This window comes from Dromiciops gliroides, chromosome 5 (genome assembly GCF_019393635.1).
Source record: "Dromiciops gliroides isolate mDroGli1 chromosome 5, mDroGli1.pri, whole genome shotgun sequence".
Classification (NCBI taxonomy): domain Eukaryota; kingdom Metazoa; phylum Chordata; class Mammalia; order Microbiotheria; family Microbiotheriidae; genus Dromiciops; species Dromiciops gliroides.
Window position 1 is genome coordinate 301473648 of NC_057865.1, and position 18958 is coordinate 301492605.

The following is an 18958-nucleotide window of genomic DNA, read 5'->3' on the forward strand; positions in this document are numbered from 1 at the left end:
AAATCAGACACTTGACACTTACTAGCTGTGTGACTCTGGGCATGTCACTTAACCCTCATTGCCCCTAAAAAAAAAAAAAAGATTGTATCTGCGGTCCAGTTGTTCCTCGGATTGAATCAAGGACCGCTCTGTTGCTTGTTTCTTTGTGCCCTGGTACTGGTGCAGGATGGGCACTTAATGAATGCATATGGGACCCACGGAGGCTGGAATGGTTTCTTGTTCTTAACTACTTATGGACATCTTCTGTTTCTTATATCATCACAGTACCCCAAGTACCTCTCCCTTCTTCTCCCTGAGAGCCATCCCACGTGACAAATAGTATTTTTAGAGATTTAAAAAAAAACAACAACACACAACAACACAAGTGATCAACACATTTAAAAAGTCCAGAAACATGTGGCTCGTGTGAGCCCTGTAGCCTTTCCATCTCCACCACATCTCTTTCAGTCTTACTTTAATTTTGTTAAATTTATCTTTGATTTTTTTGGGGGGGGGTTCTTTCCATTTACATTGTTGTAGTCACTGGGTAGATTGTTTCCTTGGTTCTGTTGACTTCACTCTGCATCTGTTCATGTAGATCTATCTCTTCGTACTTCTCTGCATTCAACATCACTTCTTATAGCACAGCCATGTTCCATTACCTTCATGTGCTTCCACTGTTTAACCCAACTGATGGGCATCTACTTGGTTTAAAACTCTTGCTATCCTCAAAAATGCTGCTCTAGATATTTTGGAGTGGGTGAGCACTTTCTTCCTATCAGTGGCTTCCCTGGGGTATAAGTCTAGTAACAGAGTCTCTGATTCAAAGGGTTTGGCCATTTCAGTCACTTTATTCCCATAATTCCACAATGCTTGTACCATTTTACCACTCCGCTAATGATGTATTAGTGTACCTATCTTTCTACAACCTCCCCCCCCAACATTGGCTGGTGCCGCTTTTTATCATTTTTGTCACTTTGGAGGGTGTGAGGTGAAACCTCAGGGTCGTTTGGATGTGCATTTCTCTTATTGTTAACAATTTGGAGCATCCCCTTCCCCTCTGTTTTTGGTTGTGAACACTTTGCAATTCTTTTGAGAATTGTTTGTTCATATCACTCACCTATTAGGGAATGGTTATTTATATTTATTAATTGTTTATATATCTTGGATACTAAGCCCTTATAAAAGAAATTTGATACAAAGATTTTTTGCCCATTTGATTACTTTCCTTCTTATTTTAGATGTGTTAATACCGTATAGAAGCTTTTCAGTTTTGAGTAATCAGTTATCTATTTTATTTTTTGGAATTGCCTCTCTTTGGTTAAGAATACATCTCTTACCCATAGATGTGAGAGGAATACAATCTGTTTCTCTGCTAATTTTTTTTTTATGGTTTGATCTTCAATACTAAGATTGTGTATCCATTTAGGATGTATTATGGAGTGTAGTACAAGGTGTTGCCTAATTTCTGCTTCCTAGTTTTTATTAAATAAGGAGGTTTTCCCTAGGTGATTTGTGTTTTCAACTTTATCAAGCACTGGGTTATTAAGTTCTATTGTTTCTGAGTCTCCCTTGTCTGTTCCTAGTCTGTTCCATTGATCTATCTCTCTATTATTTAACCAATACCAGATGATTTTGATGACTGCTGCTTTATAATGTAGTTTGAGATCTGGAAATGCTATTCTTCCTTTATCCCTGTTTCTTTTCATCACCTCCCTTGAGAATCTAGATTTTTTCTTTTTCCAAATAAATGATATTATTTTATCAAACTCTGTAAAGTATCTTTTTGGTCATTTGAGTGGTGTAATATTAAAGGTGTAAATTAATTTTAATAGTATGATCATTTTGTTTTTTATTGGCATGGCCTAGCCATAAACATTGAATGTTTCCTCAGTTATTCAGGTCATTCTTTATTTCTTTAAAGAGCACTTTAGGGGGCAGCTAGGTGGTGCAGTGGATAAAGTACTGGCCCTGGATTCAGGAGGACCTGAGTTCAAATCCGACCTCAGACACTTGACACTTACTATCTGTGTGAGCCTGGGCAAGTCACTTAACCCTCATTGCCCTGCAAAAAACAAAAACAAAAAAAGAGCACTTTGTAATTGAATCTATACAAATCTTTTGTGTACTTTGGGAGGTTGGGAGACCGGGTCTCCTAATATTTTAGAACCATTTGGAACAGAATTTCACTGCTTTTGTCTAAACTAGTATCTTTGCTGATTTGCTAGGATTTTTTTTTTTGTTTTGTTTTGGCAAGGCAATGAGTGTTAAGTGACTTGCCCAGGGTCCCACAGCTAGTAAGTGTCAAGTGTCTGAGGCCGTTTTTGAACTCAGGTCCTCCTGAATCCAGGGCCAGTGCTTTATCCACTTCGTCACAAGCTGCCCCCCCCCTTTGATTTGCTAGGATTTTCAAAGCAAATCATCATATTGTTAGCAAAAAGGGATAGTTTTATCTCCTCTTCACCTAGCTTTATTTGTTTAGTTAATTTTTCTTGTCTTATTACTATTGTGAGCATTTCCAGAACTATATAAAATAATAGTGAGGAGAGTGAGCATCCTTCCTATTTCTGTTTCTTAAAATTTATTTTCATTCTGAACATAACAAACACCAAATAAAATAGGTATTTCCATGTATATAGTCAAATAGAAAAAGAAGATTGCACATGAAACTACACATCTCTGTTATGTACAGCTTGCTTTTCCTTTAAGATACATAATAAATGTAATAGGTACCTTTCAAAGCTGTTCTACTCTTTGTGCTTCCTTCTGTTTTTTGTTCTTCTGTTCCCAGCACTTAGCCCAGTGCTGACCACACAGTATATGTCTAATAAATGTTTATTGACTGACTTTGCTTTAAAAAAAAAAAGATGCCTTAAACACCCTGTTTTCTTTCTTTTCTTTTTGCTATCCTAGTCCTACTCCCCCTCCCCCTTCCACCATTGGAAAAAAGAAAAAGGAAAACCTTGTAAAAACAAATAGTAAGAGAAAACAAATGCCCACTTTGGTCACGTCCAAAAATATACATCTCAATGATACCCTGAATCCATTACTTCTCTCTCAAGAGGTGGAGAACAGGCTCCATCACCAGTCCTCTGGAATCATGGATGTCCATTGCATTGATTGGAGTTCTTATTGCTTTCAGAATGCGTTTTTTTTACAATGTTGTTGTTATTGTGTAGATTGTTCTCCTGGTTCTGCTCACTTCACTCTGCATCAGTTCATACAAATCTTCCCAGGTTTCTCTGAAAATCATTCTCTTCATCATTTCTTATGGCATCACATTTATATACCATAATTTGCTTAGCCATATTCCAATTGATGGTCACTCCCTTAGTTACCAATTCTTTGCCAGCATAGAGAGAGCTGCTATAAATATTTTTGTTTTAAAATTAAATTTATTTCAATGAACAAAAATCCATTTCCTCTCCCTCCCACTCCACTCCCCCCCTTAAAAGACCAAAACCCCAAACCCTTGTAACAAATATAAAGTCAAGCCAAACAAGTTTCCCATTGCCCATGGTCATAAACAGACTTTATTCTGCAGCCCATCTCTGTCAAAAGGTGGGCAGTGCGTTTCTTTGCAGGTCCGCGGGCTTTGCGGGTGGGGGAGGGCGTCTGAGGCCCCCTCTATTCTCCAGCTCCGTTGTTCTGTTTGTAGGTCGGGAGCTGGCTCTTTGGTCCTGGGTCCCTGGTCTGTGTAGAACAAGCAAGAGGATAGGATTTCGGAGCTTTTTCTTCTTTCTAGTATGTAGAACAGCGGGGCTTTGAAGCCCTCGGTTTTTCCGTGGTAGAAATGGGCGCTGGGTTTGCGGGCCAGAGGGAGCTTTGGACCGCGAGGCTCGAGGACAACGAGGCTCCCACAGACAGACACGCTCGTCCCCACACACACTCGCAGACACCGGTCGCGAGGCCAGTGAGCGCGGACCTACGGGCGGCGGACGTTGGTCCCGCGCCTCGGAGCGCGCCGGCCCAGGCCAGGTGGGAGGATGCTGCGGGGAGGGGCTCAAGCTCACTTCTTGCTGCTGCTGCTGCTGCTGCTGATCCCTCTGCCCCCGCTTCCCGGGAGCTGCCCCAGCGCCCCGCCGGCTCCTCCAGCTCGAGCCAGGCCAGCCTCCAGGCACCGCCTCCCCCCATGTCTCCGAGCTCTCCTTACACCCTTCCTCGAGCCCCACCAGGGCTCCAATTTAACCCGGGCCCCTCACCGAGAATCTGATTTGGGGTTCCCTTTGGGCCGGCCCCCTGAGTCTGAACATGGCCCTGATCCTGTGGTCTCCTCGGGTCGGGGTTCCAAGTGGGACCAGGCCTTAGGCCTTGAGCTGGTGCCTAAGGCGGGCCTAGGCTCAGAGCCAGCCTCTGGTGCCCTCAGCTCTCACCTGGCTCACCAGTTAAATCCCAGTTCAGGTCCCAGTGTCATTGGTGGGAGGCTGGCAGAGGCTGCCTTGCTTCACATCCTCAGTGCAAGCTCCCCTCCCCTATCCCAGAGGCCCTCGGGGGCCCTCCACCTCTCCTGGGGGTTCCAGCCCACAGGATCCAGGTTGACCTTCAGGCTGTATCAGCCCCAGTGCTGTGGCCTTTGCCAGGTCTGGAAAGTGACCTGCAACCCCTATCTTGAGGCTGGCAGCATCTCCTGCATCCCCGGCAATCCCCCTGGACGAAGGGCCCCCAGCCAAACACTGGCCCACCTCCTCTTGCCAGGCCGGGGCTGGGACTGGAGGTCTTGCCGGCTCATTGGTCAGGCCCTGGAGGGAGACCTGCACCTCGTCAATAGCAGCCTGGGCATCCGAGTGAGGGGCAGCGCTCTGAGTTTGAATCTCCCACAGGCCCCGACAGGCTCCTATGGCCCTGGAATCTACTACTCCAGAGTAGCCCCAGGCAGAGGCAGTGGGCAGCAAGTCCAGACACATCTCCTTTTCTATCAGCAGCAAGGCCTGTCCTGGATGTTTGCCTTGGATTTTCTTGGGAGTCACTGTGACCACCTGACTGTGCACCTCTACCTCAGTCCAAAAGGGGTGGCCTTCTTTGGGCCCAGGTCTCCCAGAGACCTGGAAGTCCACTTCTTCAGCAGCAGCCCCCTGAGCCCCCCTGGACTCCTCTACCTAGTATGGTTCATCCCCTTACAGCATCCACTTCTGCACCCTCAATGGAAATTTCACCTGCACCTTTCTGGGGCCAGCCTCAGGCACAACCGGACATACACTTACCAGGACCGAAGCCCCAATACCTCCCGCTTCATTCCTCGATCCGTCTTGCCCTTCCACCCTGACGTCTATGCGGGCTTTGTGGAGGAAGTCAACTGCCCCCCAAGAAGTCCGGAGCCAGCCATCTTAGAAGCCTCCCTGGACCAGTATGGTTCCAAAGTGCTCAAGTCAACGGTAGCATGCATCCAGAACCCTTGTTTCATCCACGAGGTGAGAATCAAGGAAGGCAGTGGTATTATGTTATACCTAAGTGGGAAGTATCCCTTCACCATGAGCACTGTTTCGAAAGTCAACTGTAGCATCCCCCATAACGTGACTCGAGAATGGAATGTCTACCCTGTCCCTAGTGTCAACAGCACTCCGGACTGGAGCAGGCCCTTGAGGACAAGGTGGGTTAATCAAATGAAGCACCTTACCTTCTTCCAAATTCCTGAGCGAGCCTTGGCACGGGGACTGTATCTGGTGAATTTCACGGTGACCGTCACCACTGCTGAGAAGGCGATGAAAGCCTCAGCTTTTCTCTTTCTTTTGGTTGCTAAAAGCCGGCTGGTAGCCATCATTGAGGGAGACTACGTTCGGAGGGTGGCTTTCAACCAGAGCTGGACTTTGAATGGGTCAGCTTCCTCAGACCCGGAGTCTAGGATCCCTTCTGCAGGCCTGGACTATAGGTGGTACTGCACCACTAACAGGTCTCACTTTGAGTCTGTGATTGTTCCCTACTCAACCAGAGATGTCTGCCTTCCTCAGCTGCCAGACCTGAGGTGGATTCAGGAGTCTGGCCCTGTGCACACCGTGTTACCGGGAACACTCAGAGGCAACCAGGCGTATTATTTCCGCCTGGTGGTTCAGAAGGAGGAGAGGAAATCATTTAGGGACCAGAAGGTCATTGTGAGTGCTGGCCCCCCACCCTCCACGAGCTTTTCATGCATTGAAAACTGTGAAAACAACTTAATCATAACAGATCGCTTTTCCTTGTCTGGAAAGTGCACGGATTGTGGGGTAGCTCCTGTTTACTACCTCTGGTCACTCTTGTCCTTCTCAAGGCTCGAGATCCCATTTGACTGGGCACATCAGACCACGACTGGCAGAACCAACCCTTACTTGACAATTAAAGCTTCTGCTTTTAAGGGTTTTCGGGACCAGCTCTGCTTCATTTCTCTAAAGGTGTCAAATTGGGGTGGGGGGTTCACGGTTTCTAAGCATTCCTTTTATATCAATTCTCCACCCCGCATTGGTCACTGCAACATTCACCCTGACAAAGGCATAGCCCTAATGACCAAATTTGTGGTCCAGTGTAGCAACTTTAGAGACTATAATTTACCTCTCAGTTTTAAAATCATAGCTTCGAATTTCTGGGATGTGGATGATATCAGTTCTTTAGATCAGAATACTCTGGGGGCTGTGATGTACTCTGGGGCTCAGCCTGAGACCCCTCCTTCTTTTCTTCCTATTGGGATGCCAGCCAATAACTATTTGGTGGTGATATATGCTCAGGTCTATGATTCTCTCGGTGCCTTCTCCCAAGTGACCCTGTATGCCACTGTGAATTCTCCCCTGGACAAAGACTCGCCAAATACCGTGCTGAGTCACCTGTTCAACCTCACCCAGAACTCATCCGGTGCAGTGCTGACCACTCTGTTTCAGCAAGGGCACTTTGTCCAGGCAGGTTATCTTGCTTATCTAGTGGCCTCTGTTTTAAAAGATGTGAAGCCTCTGCCTGACTTACAAACAAACCGCTCCGAGATTCAGAAGCGCCTCATCAACTTTTGCAACCTCCTGCCCACCAACACCCTGATGGAAATTAGCCAAGTGACAGTGACCATTGTGGAAATCACCCAGGAAGGTCCTGGTTTGCCCACAGGTGTCCAGAAGGCGGCCACCAGCAGGCTAATGGAACTGAACCTGGCTCTGCAGAGATTCAGGCAAAGGGAAAAAAAATTCCATTCTGAACAAATAGAAATCGTGAGCAGCGGCATCTCAACCAGTTTGTCTAATATCTTCAAAAGTGGCACTCGTGAGGATACAGTTAATGAGACGATCTATGTCACAGAACTGCTGGCAGACACAGTTTCATCCATTAAAGTGCCAGGGGAGGAGGAGACGGTCCTATTGACCCCAAACTTCAAGATGCATGTAAAGAAGGATGAAAAGCCAAACGTGACCACAGCCTTCTTGGCCAAGAAAGACTGTCAGAATTGTTTTTACCCAACACTGAGAAAAAGTAACGTCACTGACTCAGCGAGCGAAGGCCCCATCTCCACTGTGTTTTATGAATTTAAGGACGACCCCTTCCCTTGGCTGAGCAAAGAAGAAAGCCCTTCTGTAGACGTGCTCGGTTTCCGGATGAGAGAGACCAAAGAGAACGGAGATGTCTTTGAGGTGGAACCGGAGGTAGTCGAAGCATTCATCCTCAGAAAAAACCTGAAGGAAGCTGTCTTTAATCTCACCGTGGGACCAGATAAAGACCTCGTCAAAATGACCACAGGAGTGTTTACTTTTGTGGTGAATGGAGGCTACAAGGAGGTATTTATCCATATCATCACAGAGGTGAAAGTCCTGTTCAAAGTTTTTATCTACGTGGGCAGCAACGTTACCCACACGCTCCCGATTGCTTCTTTCTTAGCCCCGCCTGACATGCCACCGATGGCCAATGAGAGTGCGCTGTTTGACCCCACCTGCAAAGTCAAGGTCCCATACCTCATCTGCCTCAGTCAGTCTCTGCTGCAGGCCACAGCCCGAGGCAGCGTCTCCGACAAGTGGCACATCTCCATGGTCTTGCAATCCCCCTACATCGTCATGAAGTCGAATGACAAACTGGTGAGGATTTCCATTTTTACAGCTGAGTGTCTGAACATGGACGGCATTCAAGAGGAGTGGGGAAGGAAGGACTGCGCGGTGGGGGAGCGGAGCAGCTGGTGGCGAGTGCATTGCATCTGTCACTTCCAACCAGAACCCGCGAATGAGACGAAGCCTAGAGAGCCGTGGCACCACAAGTCCAGGATCAGATATCTGACCGCTCGCATGGTGGTGATCCCCAACAGAGTCGACCTGCGCATAGACATCATCCAGACCATCCCGCAGAACCCAGTGACCCTTTTCACCGTCATCTTCATCATTTTCACCTACCTGGTCCTGGCTTTCTGGGCGATGCACAAAGATGAAACGGACCAGTTTCTCCGGGAACACGTGATCATCCTGCCTGACAACGACCCTTATGATCACATTTGCTATCTGGTCACCTTCTACACTGGGAGCCGCCTGGGTGCCGGCACCCGGGCTGACGTCTTTCTCCAGCTTCTGGGGACAGAGGCATCCAGCGAGGTGCACTGCCTGAGTCACCCCGACTTCACTACCTTCTACAGAGGCAGCACAGACACTTTCCTGCTGACCACTCGAAATGACCTGGGGGACATCCGCGCCATCCGGGTGTGGCACAACAACGAAGGCAGCTGTCCCAGCTGGTATCTGAGCAGAGTCAAGGTCGAAAACATCTTCGACAGGCACATCTGGCTCTTCCTCTGCCGGACGTGGCTCTCGGTGGAGTCGTTGGAGCGGACCTTTGAGGTGACCGACAAGACGCAGCCCATTAGCAGGAAGGATTACTTCCTCATCCACGCCTCGAACCTGCTCAGCACCAGCCATCTCTGGCTGTCTGTCTTCTCCAGTGTGATCACGGGGCCCTTCAACAGGCTGCAGCGGCTCTCCTGCTGCCTGACCACGCTCCTGAGCACGCTGCTCTGTAACATCATGTTCTTCAACAAGGACCAGGAGGGCGAGGACATGCCTGTGGAGCTGAAGCACCTGCGGGGGGTGATGCGGGGCATCGAGAGCGCTATGCTCTGCGAGCCGCTGCTAATGGCCATCAGCACCCTCTTCACCTACTCCCAGAGGAAGGTCACCCCCGTGCCTGCCACCCACGTGGCTCCTCGACTTCATCCCTTCACGAGGTCCGATTTCCGAAACTGGAAAGAGCGCCTGGAAATGTGGTACTACCACGAGACTACCCACCCGCAGACTCAGGACCATGGAGTCCCCACGAGAAAGCAGGCCCCGGGGAGTAACGTGATGCTTCTGGAGGCAGCAGCCAACGCCATCACAGAAACGAAGGGGAAGCCCCCCAACTCTGGGCCCCAGTCCACTGCAGCAGTTTCCCCAGAACAGAACGCAGCGGCCCCAGCAGCGAGGGAGGCCATGGGCAAGGAGGAGCAGTCCTTCAGAGAGACAGGGGGCGGGGTCTTAAGCTCATCCCACCTCAATGTAGAACAGGAGCTAGATGAGGACGGAGAAGTGGAGCAAGCACCAGGAGACAAACCTAGAAAAGTGATGCTCTTTGAAGCCAAGCCTCACTTTGTTCTCCACTGGTGGTGCGTCTACGTGGCCTGGCTCCTGGTCATCGGCAGCTCTGGGGTGTCCTCCTTTTTCATCATTATGTACGGGCTAACATACGGATACCAGAAGTCCATGGAATGGCTGCTCGCCTCTGTGTCCTCCCTGTGCCAGTCGATATTTGTGATCCAGGTGGCCAAGATCTTGCTACTATCGGGCATCAAGTCAGGCAGAGCCAAGTACTGTAAGAACATCCCATGGACTACGAGGTACAATTACATTGAGATACGCCTGCAGGGCATGAACTTAGACGCTGATGACATGAGAGAGCTGCACTATGAGATCATCCGAATTCGTGGCACGAGAATGTACCAACCTTTGGTGGAAGATGAGATCAGAATATTCAGAAGAAGGAAGAGGATCAAAAAGAGGGCCATCGTGTTTTTGAGGAACATCGCAAGCCACTTCATCTTTGTCGCTCTCTTGTTGTGCATCACCTCCCTTTCTAGGCACTCCTACAGCTTCCATTATAACCAGGCAGTCCACAATCAGTTTTCGGTGAAGCTTGAAAAAGTCAGAGAACTGAACGACACCTACAGGTGGCTCACTGATGTCCTGCTGCCCTTGGTCCACAACAGCCAGAATCCAACTTTTCTCTTTAACAGCTGGTCCAGGATTCTTGGCTTGCCGAGGATGCGACAAATGAGGGCAAAGTCCCCCAGGAAGTCATGCTTCCTCTCTGGCACCGCCGCCAACAGGTTAATGAAAAAGGGCATCCATTGTCAAAGCCAGTACAGCTGGGGCATGGAGGATAGGAAAAACTACGGCAGATTTTGGACGGTCCCCAGTGACTCTTCTGTGGGCGTGAGGCCAGTCAGCTTTACTTACGAGCCTAGGCTGGGCAAATGGGTCTATTATTCCTACGGAGCGGCTCACACATATGGAATGGGTGGGTACCCGTTTTATTTCTTCCCTGACCAGCAGCAGTATAATTCCACACTAAGGCTGCAGGAGCTTGAGGAGAGCCAGTGGCTGGATGAGAGGACCTGGGCCGTGATCCTGGAGCTGACCACCTTTCATTCAGATGCCAGCTTATTTTGCACCATCTCTATTGTATTTGAAGTCTCCCCGTTGGGGGTCGTCAATCCAAGCCTGGCAGTTCACTCGTTTGGTCTCCCACTCTTCCAAAGGCGGAGTTGGCTTGAGCTATATCTGTATGGCGCCGCCATGGTGTTTATTGTGCTGTATTTGGTAGACGAAGTCGCCACCATCCACAAGGAAAAGGAGCACTACGTCAGGAATGTGTTCAATCTCGTGAGCTTTGGCCTCAAGTCAATGTTCCTCTTCTTCATCTTGCTGCTCTACATCCAATTCAGGATGGCCAAGGACATCCTGCACTTTTACCTCCAGAAGCCGGATGACTTCCTCCCATTCCATGCCATTTCTTACATGGACCAGGTCCTTCACATCATTCTGGGCTTCCTGGGCTTCCTGACCACTCTGAAGACATTGATGTACTCCAGATTCTTCTATGATGTGCGGCTGGCCCAGAGAGCTCTGCTGGAGGCCTGGCCAGGAATCTGTCACATGGCCTTCTTGGTGGGCATCTACATCTTTGTGTATGTGGTCTTTGGCTACCTTGTCTTTGGCCAGCACCGGTGGCATTATAGCAGCATTGTTCACTCCACACAGACCATCTTCTCCTACTGCGTTTCAGCCTTCGAGGACACGGCCTTCTTAAATGAGCAGGTCCTCGGGGGCCTGTTCCTGTCCTCGTTTATGCTGGTGATGATCTGTGTCTTGATTAACCTGTTTCAGGCTGTGATTCTGTCGGCCTATGAAGAAATGAAGCAGCTCGTGTATGAGGAGCCGGCGGCAGAAGTGGAGGCCATGACCTACCTCTTCCGCAAGGTGAGGAATCTCTTCCGCTTCCTCACATGCCGGGCGCCTGCCCAGGAGGAGCCTGCCTACTTCACAGACATACTCTATGGCCATCCAGAGAATAAAAGTTATCAGTACTTGGGGCTTAAAACCAGAAACATCAATGGGAAGAGGTTGACTTATGTGGTTGTGTGAGGAGGAACCATTCCAAGTCCCTGTCAGTTCCCGGCAGGAATGAGCCAGTTCTCTTAGGACCCAACAGCCTGGTGACCCTCTGCCAACACCAGTCCTTGGCCTTTGGGCCCCAGGACCCTGAACTCAAGTAATTAGTTTCTATCTGGCTAAGAGGGCAACTAAGGATGCTTAGAAATGTGTGAGTTGGGGAGAGATGATCTTCCTTGACACAAACCTCCCAGCCTGGTCTATCCATGGGGGATATGAAGAGTTCTGTACAACTGTGTGCCAATCCTAGGGAAGGCCAACTTAGCTGGCACCCTGACTTCCCATCCCTCTGCATGTTGTGGGAAAGCTGTGGGCCTAGGCTTCTGTCAGTTCTAGTTCCCCTGCATGTGGGACTCTTCTTTCTGAGGCACAACCTAGACCCAGGCTGGAGCAAGGGCTCCCCAGAAGACTCTGGGACCCCCAAGAGCTTCCTTGGCAGGCTAGGGCAATTGACTACCACCATTCCACCCTTGGGCCTCCTCGATGGGCAGATGGATCCAAGGCAAGTGAGACTGCAGTGGAAGTTTGGAGACACTGTGGATACCTTTTCTGGAAGTCTTAGCAGTACTAGGGGGCTCCAGCTATGCACAGAATTGCTTGGGCAAAGCTCCATTCTGTTCTAAAGTCTTAAAGTTATATGTTTTCTAGACAAGAACCAGGCTCCTACAAAAGGGAATGTTTCACAAAACCTCACAAATATGTTCCATGTAGGTTTTCCCCTGGTGTCCCTATGACCTGTTTCTTCCATGGACACAGGCAGGAGTGGTCTAAGCTCAGTCTATTCCTTAGGAGAGTAGTCCCAGCAATGCAAAGGGAAAAAACTCCCAACAACAATCTCTGTTTCCTATATCTATGGAATCCAGGCACCATCATATTCTGTTTTAACTCTTCTTAAAGATCATTTTCTGTATTTGTAACTTTAAACTTGCATGATATTAAAAAAGCATTTCTTCCATAGGTCTTGCTAGGGTTTTTTGGGCGAGTGGGTGGTGGATATCAAGGGAAGGCTCCTACTATGAAATTAGAATGAAAGGCTATTTAAGAGATCCAAGAGCTGCAGCTGGGGGGCACCTCAAGGGTTATACATCTATCCCTTTTCTTTTATAGATGGGGAAATGGTAGCCCAGGGAAGTGGATCACTTGATAATAAATGCCAGGTGGGATTTGAATCCAGCTCCTGTGCCTCCAGAGTCTTCCCTCTGGATCCCTCGAGGACACTTCCTAGACAGGACAACAGTTTAGTTGGCCAAGAAGACAAGGTGCCAAGCTGGTGCTACTTAATTAATAATGACTGAGGCATTTAGCAAGCCCTCTCATTGTGCCAAGCACTGAGGCTAGGAAGAGAGAAGACAGGCTGCCACAGGTATTTCCCATGGTCCATGTTCTGCTGACTTTTTCAATATATCCATCAGTTGTGCTGACTCGTTTTCTTCTCTAAAAAATACTGTTTGTTATATGGGATGGCACTCTGGGAAGGGGAAGGATGCTTGGGATAACAACAGTGATGTAAGAAACAGAAACTATCAATTAAAACTTATTGAAAATAAAACTACCGGGACAGCAAGGTGGCACAGTGGATAAAGCACCTGCCCTGGATTCAGGAGGACCTGAGTTCAAATCCAGACTCAGACACCAGACACTCACTAGCTGTGTGACCTTGGGCAAGTCACTTAACTCCCATTTCCCTGTGAAAGAAAGAAAGAAAGGAAGGAAGGAAGGAAGGAAGAAAGAAAGAAAACTACCTCTTCATGTCCTTTGACCATTTATCAATTGGGGAATGGCTTTTGTTCTTATAAATTTGAATCAGTGCCTTATATATCTTAGAAATGAAATCCTTATCAGAGAAACTTGCTGCAAAGATTTTGTCTTCCAGTTATGTTTTCTTTCTAAATTTAGCTATGTTGGTTTTGTGAAAAAAATCAATTTTATATAATCAGAAATGTACTTTTATCTTATGTGGTTCTGTCTCATTTGGTGGTGAACTTTTCTTCTATCCATTATTCTGAAAAGTTATTTCTGCCCTAGTCCTCTAGTTTGTTTATGATGTCACCCTCTATGTCTAAGTCATGGTTCCTTTGAGTATATCTTGGTATATGGTGTGAGATGGTTATCTATACCTTGGTTCTGCCAGACTGCTTTCTAATTTTCTCAGTAGTTTTTGTTGAATAGTGAACTCTTATACCCCATAGCTGGGATCTTTGGTTTTATCTGACACTAAGATACTGTACTCATTAGGTGGCATGGTGAATAGAGAACTGAGCCAGGAAGACTTGAGTTCAAATCTAGCCTCAGTTACTTACTGGCTGTGTGATCCTGGGCAAGTCACTTAACCTCTGTCTGCTTCAGTTTCTTCAGCTGTAAAGTGAAGATCACAGTAGCACCTATCTCAAAGGGTTATTGTGAGGATCAAGTGAGATAATATTTGTAAAGCACTTAACATTGTACCTGATACATAGCTGGTTGGTTGGTTGGTTGGTTGGTTGCCTTCTTTGGTGTGGGCATGCCACACTGGCTGGTCCTGTGTTAATATCTCCCATGTCTCACAATTGATTCCAAGTTCTTCAGAGAGACCTTGAAAGTGTCCTTGTATCACTTCTTCTGACCACCATGTAAGAGTCTTCCTTGCATAAGTTCTCCATAAAATAGTCTTTTTAGGCAAACATAGGTTTGGCATTTGAACAACATGGCAAGCCCATTGGAATTGCACTCTCTGCAATAGAGTTTGAATGCTTAACAGTTTAGCTTGAGAAAGGACCTCAGTGACTGGTACTTTATCAGGCCAGATGATCTTCAGAATCTTCCTATGATAAGTCAAATGGAAGTAAGTCAGTGTCCTTCTATGGTACCGGTAGACTGTCCAGGTTTCACAGGCATACAAAAATGAAGTCAGCACAGTGGCTCTGTAGATTTTCAGTTTGGTTCCTTCTCCTCTCCCACATTTTCCTTTGGAGCCTCCCAAACATGCAATGCATGTGTCAACCTCATTAATAATGTGTACATCCCTAGAAAGTATAGTGGCAAGGTAAATGAACTTATCCACAGTATTCAAAACTTCTCCAATTTCTATAACCAGTGATTCCATCTATTGATGGGGTGGTGTTGGCCAGTGGAGCACCTGTGTTTTCTTGGTGTTAACTGTTAGGCCAAAATTAGCACAGGTGGCAGAGAATCAATCCATACTTTATGACATCTCAGCTTCAGAGGCTGCACTGAGTGCCTAATCATCTGTGAACAACACAAAAATAGACGAAACGCTTAAATGTTTGTTTCCTTCCTTTCCCTTTCCTTTGTAGATTGTGAGGTTTAAGAATGGAAAAGGAGTGTGACAAGGGAGTATATTGTCACCTTATTTATTTAACTTATATGCAGAGTACATCATGAAATACCAGGCTGGATGAATTAAAAGCTGGAATTAAGGTTGCTGGGAGAAATATCAACAATGAAGATGATACCACTCTGATGGCAGAAAGTGAAGAGGAATTCGGAAGCCTCTTGATGAGGGTGAAAGAGAAGAGTGTTGTGAGGGCCAAAATTTGATATATGGAGTGTTAACTGGGTGACTCGCCAGAATATTGGGGTCCCAGAAATATGAGGGACCTTTTAGATTCACCCTCCCCTCTGAACTGCCCTTTTTAGATATTTCTCCCAGGCCAATAAGAAAGGAACCTTTAAGCTTTAATTCACAAAAGGATCAGATTTTATTACTTGGGAATTAATTAAACAACAAAGGTGAAACTAATAAAAATCAAAGATAGGGAAAAAAAAAGAAATACAGATAAATACTTTCAACTCTAAACTTAGCCTATGCAAGTTCAAAGGAATTTAGGGTTTTCCGTAATTAACTCACCAAAACCTGGAAAGCCTACAGTTGCTCGCATGCCACCGGAAAAGCAGTTGCCAGAGAGAGAGAGCTAGCGTTTCGGAAGTCCTCTGCCTCCCTTCAGGGAGTGTTCAAGCTTCCTCCCCCCAAAAGGGGAGGTCCTTCAAAAACTGCCTATGGAGAGTTCTCCTTCTGACCTCAGTAGCATATGAAACTTCAGGGTGGGCCAGGTGTGGCCCCTTCCAAATGAGTCAGCTAAAAACTGCAATAATAATTTTATCACAAATAATTTTTACCACATTCCCCCCCCTTTTGTTTCTTTGGAAAACACTGATGGTTTGCTCGATGAAACAGCCCAAAATAACAGAATATAATACCCTACACTAGCAAACAATATGTTAATAACAATATAGAAAAGGGAGAGAGGAAAGTTTTGTCCAGAGGGGCTTGCAGCATAACATAAAACAAAACCTTAAGAGCTTGGCAACTGGTCCCATCGGTCCTGGCAAACAGAGGGAGAAGAAATGGAAGGAGTGTCAGATTTTATATTCTTGGGCTCAAAGATCACTGCAGATGGTGACTGCAACCATGAAATTAAAAGATGCTTGCTCGGTTAGAGCACCAGCCCTGGATTCAGGAGGACCTGAGTTCAAATCCGGCCTCAGACACTTAACACTTACTAGCTGTGTGACCCTGGGCAAGTCACTTAACCCCAATTGCCTCACTAAAATAAAATGCTCCTTGGAAGGAAAGCACATCTATACAGCAGACTAAGAAGCAGAGACAGCACCTTACCAACCAAGGTCTATATAGTCAAAGTGATGGTTTTTCCAGTAGCAATGGATGGCTGAGAGGTGGATTATAAGGAAAGCTGAGCACCTTGGAATCAATGTTTTCAAACTGTGATGCTGGAGATAACTTTTGAGAGTGCCCTGGACCCCAAGGAGATCAAATCAGTCAGGACTTAAAGAAATTAATTCAGGCTATTCACTGGAAAGACAAATACTGAAGCTGAAGCTTAAACACTTTGGCCACATAATGAAAAGATGGGACTCACTGGAAAAGATACTGATCCTGGGAAAGACTGAGGGCAAAAGGAGAAGGGAACAGCAGAGGATGAGATGGAGAGATAGTGTCATGGAAACAATGAGCATGAGCTTGGACAAACAGTGGAAGACAGAAAGGCCTGATGTGCTATGGCCTGTGGGGTCACGAAGAATCAGACATGACTAAATGACTGAACAAGAAGAGGTTATTCAGATTTACCTTTAGTTGTATAGTGTTTATAGTTGTAATCATGTATACAGTTCCTGTGTGGGTCTTGGACAATAGATTCCCAAGCAGTTCATAACTCTTGTAGTAATTTTCAATGGAATTTTTCATCCTGTTTCTCCCTGCTGGATTTTGTTGGTGATTTTATATCCTGAAACTTTGTTGAAGTTATTATTTGAATTACTTTTAAAGATCATTTTCTTGGAATTCTGTAAAGTGTTCCATTTTTTTGTTTATTTTTGTTGTTTGTTTTGTTTTTTTGGTGAGGCAATTGGGGTTAACAGATTTGCCCAGGGTCACACAGCTAGTAAGCGTCAAGTGTCTGAGGCCGGATTTGAACTCAGGTCCTCTTGACTCCAGGGCCAGTGCTCTATCCACTGCACCACCTAGCTGCCCCTCTGTAAAGTGTTCCTATGGCCAAAACCCCAGTTTGGTTGTGGACCCCAAGACATCAGTGAGGCCATCCTTCCTTGGTCCTCACTAATGGGCCACAGAGCTGAACGATAACAGACCAAGCTGATATGTGGCTGAAATCCAATGGGACATGCATACAAGGTGGAATGAGACCCCTTCTTTCACTTAATCATCATCATGACTGCCCTGGGAGTGAAGTAGGGTAGGGACTGTTATTTCCATTCTACAGAAGGAGAAACCCAGGAGGTCAGAGCAGCTTGCCCATGGTCATGGAGCTGTGGGTGGCAGTGCTGGACTTCAGCCTTGGGCCTTCCTTTACCTCTGATTCAGGCCTCCTTCGGCACCATGCCTCCTTTTCCCCTCCAGGGGACAGACATGTAGAGGAGAACCATGTCATTCTTTGTTCACTGCTTGTGGAAAAACAAACCCAGCAGCTGTTGGGAAACTTCATCAGCTGTGGCTCCCTGGAGGTGGAATTGTACCCGACCTCTGTGGCTGCCAGGTCATCTTTATCTCATTGCGCAGACTGAGTTCATCCCTGGTTCTATATTCCTATGAGATGCTGTCCTTTACCAGAGGATTTAATCTCTGAGATCTGATAGTCTCTTCTGAGCCTTCTCTGACAGTTCTGATGGATGGCATTTCACGTGTAGCTGGGGTCAGCTCCATGGCCTCTTTGGATCAATGTTAGGGTTTGTGGTCACTCTATAAAATATTCCTTCTTTCCTTGTGGTCATTGAGCAGACTGGATTGGTTTAGTGGTCACTAAATTCCCAAGTCTTTATTTAGCATCTGGGTCAGTTGCTGGGGTCTTCAAGTCAACTCAACAAGCATTTATTTATTAAATGAATGGCTGGGTTAAGCACTTAAATCAATGCTGGTTGACTTTGTATCATCCTTTCTCTCATACTTCCAGTAGAGTGGAATCTCAGGAGGGCACACCCATGGTTTCCTCCACCCTACCCCCACCTTAGAAGGCAAGCTCCCCAACAACAGGGACTATCCTTGCCTTTTTTTGTGTTGATGGTGCTTAGTGCAGTGCTCCTCCAAGAGCTTATAGTCTACTGGGGGATGTGACAAGTACAGGCAAATATGACATGAGGTGAAGGAGGAAAGGGGCATTGAAAGGTTAGGTCCCCGAGGGGTGGTTGACTATTTTCCCTATGCTCAGGAGAACCCTGAGATGGTGTCTACAAGGCCCCCATCTAGTGTGTTCTCTAACATCAATCAACCAGTGGAGATCAATTAGTTTTTACCAAAGAATGTTTAGCAGGGGCAGAAATTACCAAGATATTTCCCAAACTGGGGCACAGTCCCTCTCCTGGCGAGAGCGAGCAAGTCCAAAGGCACTCGTAGAGGAGAGGCCATGCCCAGGGGCATCTTCTAATTCTTGGTACTGGCTGGGAGAGACCCTTTTTATTTTCATGGAGTCCCCTCGGTTTTGCTTCAGTGTGTGGGTTGGCAATGGAGGGGTCACTCCATCTTCCAGGGGAACTGGTTTCTCGCTGGGTGCTGCGTCTTGGGTCACGGGCTAATTCTCTGCTGAGCGAGGTGAAGAAAGGCTGCTTGGTTGTTACAATGGCCCCTCCCCACTCAGCTGCCAGTTCTGACCAGCAGCTGGCCTGTGAGAAGGCTGGTGGCTCTTCTGAATTTGCTAACCACCTGGGCACGCCCCTGGAGGAATAATCCATGATATGTAATAGATGCTTATTGAATGACCACTCCCAGCTGAAAGTCTTCTTGTAATGGTGTCCAGACACTTGAGTCTCCCTAGGTCCAGCATGCCCGTGCTCAGTCCTCAGCCTCCTTGACCTCTCTGAAGGTTGGGGTTTGGGTGATTCTCCTC

The 18958-nt window shown here is 47.0% G+C and overlaps 1 protein-coding gene across 1 annotated transcript; it reads left to right on the plus strand.

Annotated features, from left to right (window-relative positions):
* Nucleotides 1-3965: 3965 nt before the first annotated feature.
* PKDREJ (polycystin family receptor for egg jelly) lies at nt 3966-11579 on the plus strand. Its single transcript, XM_043965005.1, has one exon. It carries the CDS (start codon nt 3966-3968, stop codon nt 11577-11579), a length of 7614 nt encoding a protein of 2537 aa, XP_043820940.1.
* Nucleotides 11580-18958: the final 7379 nt, after the last annotated feature.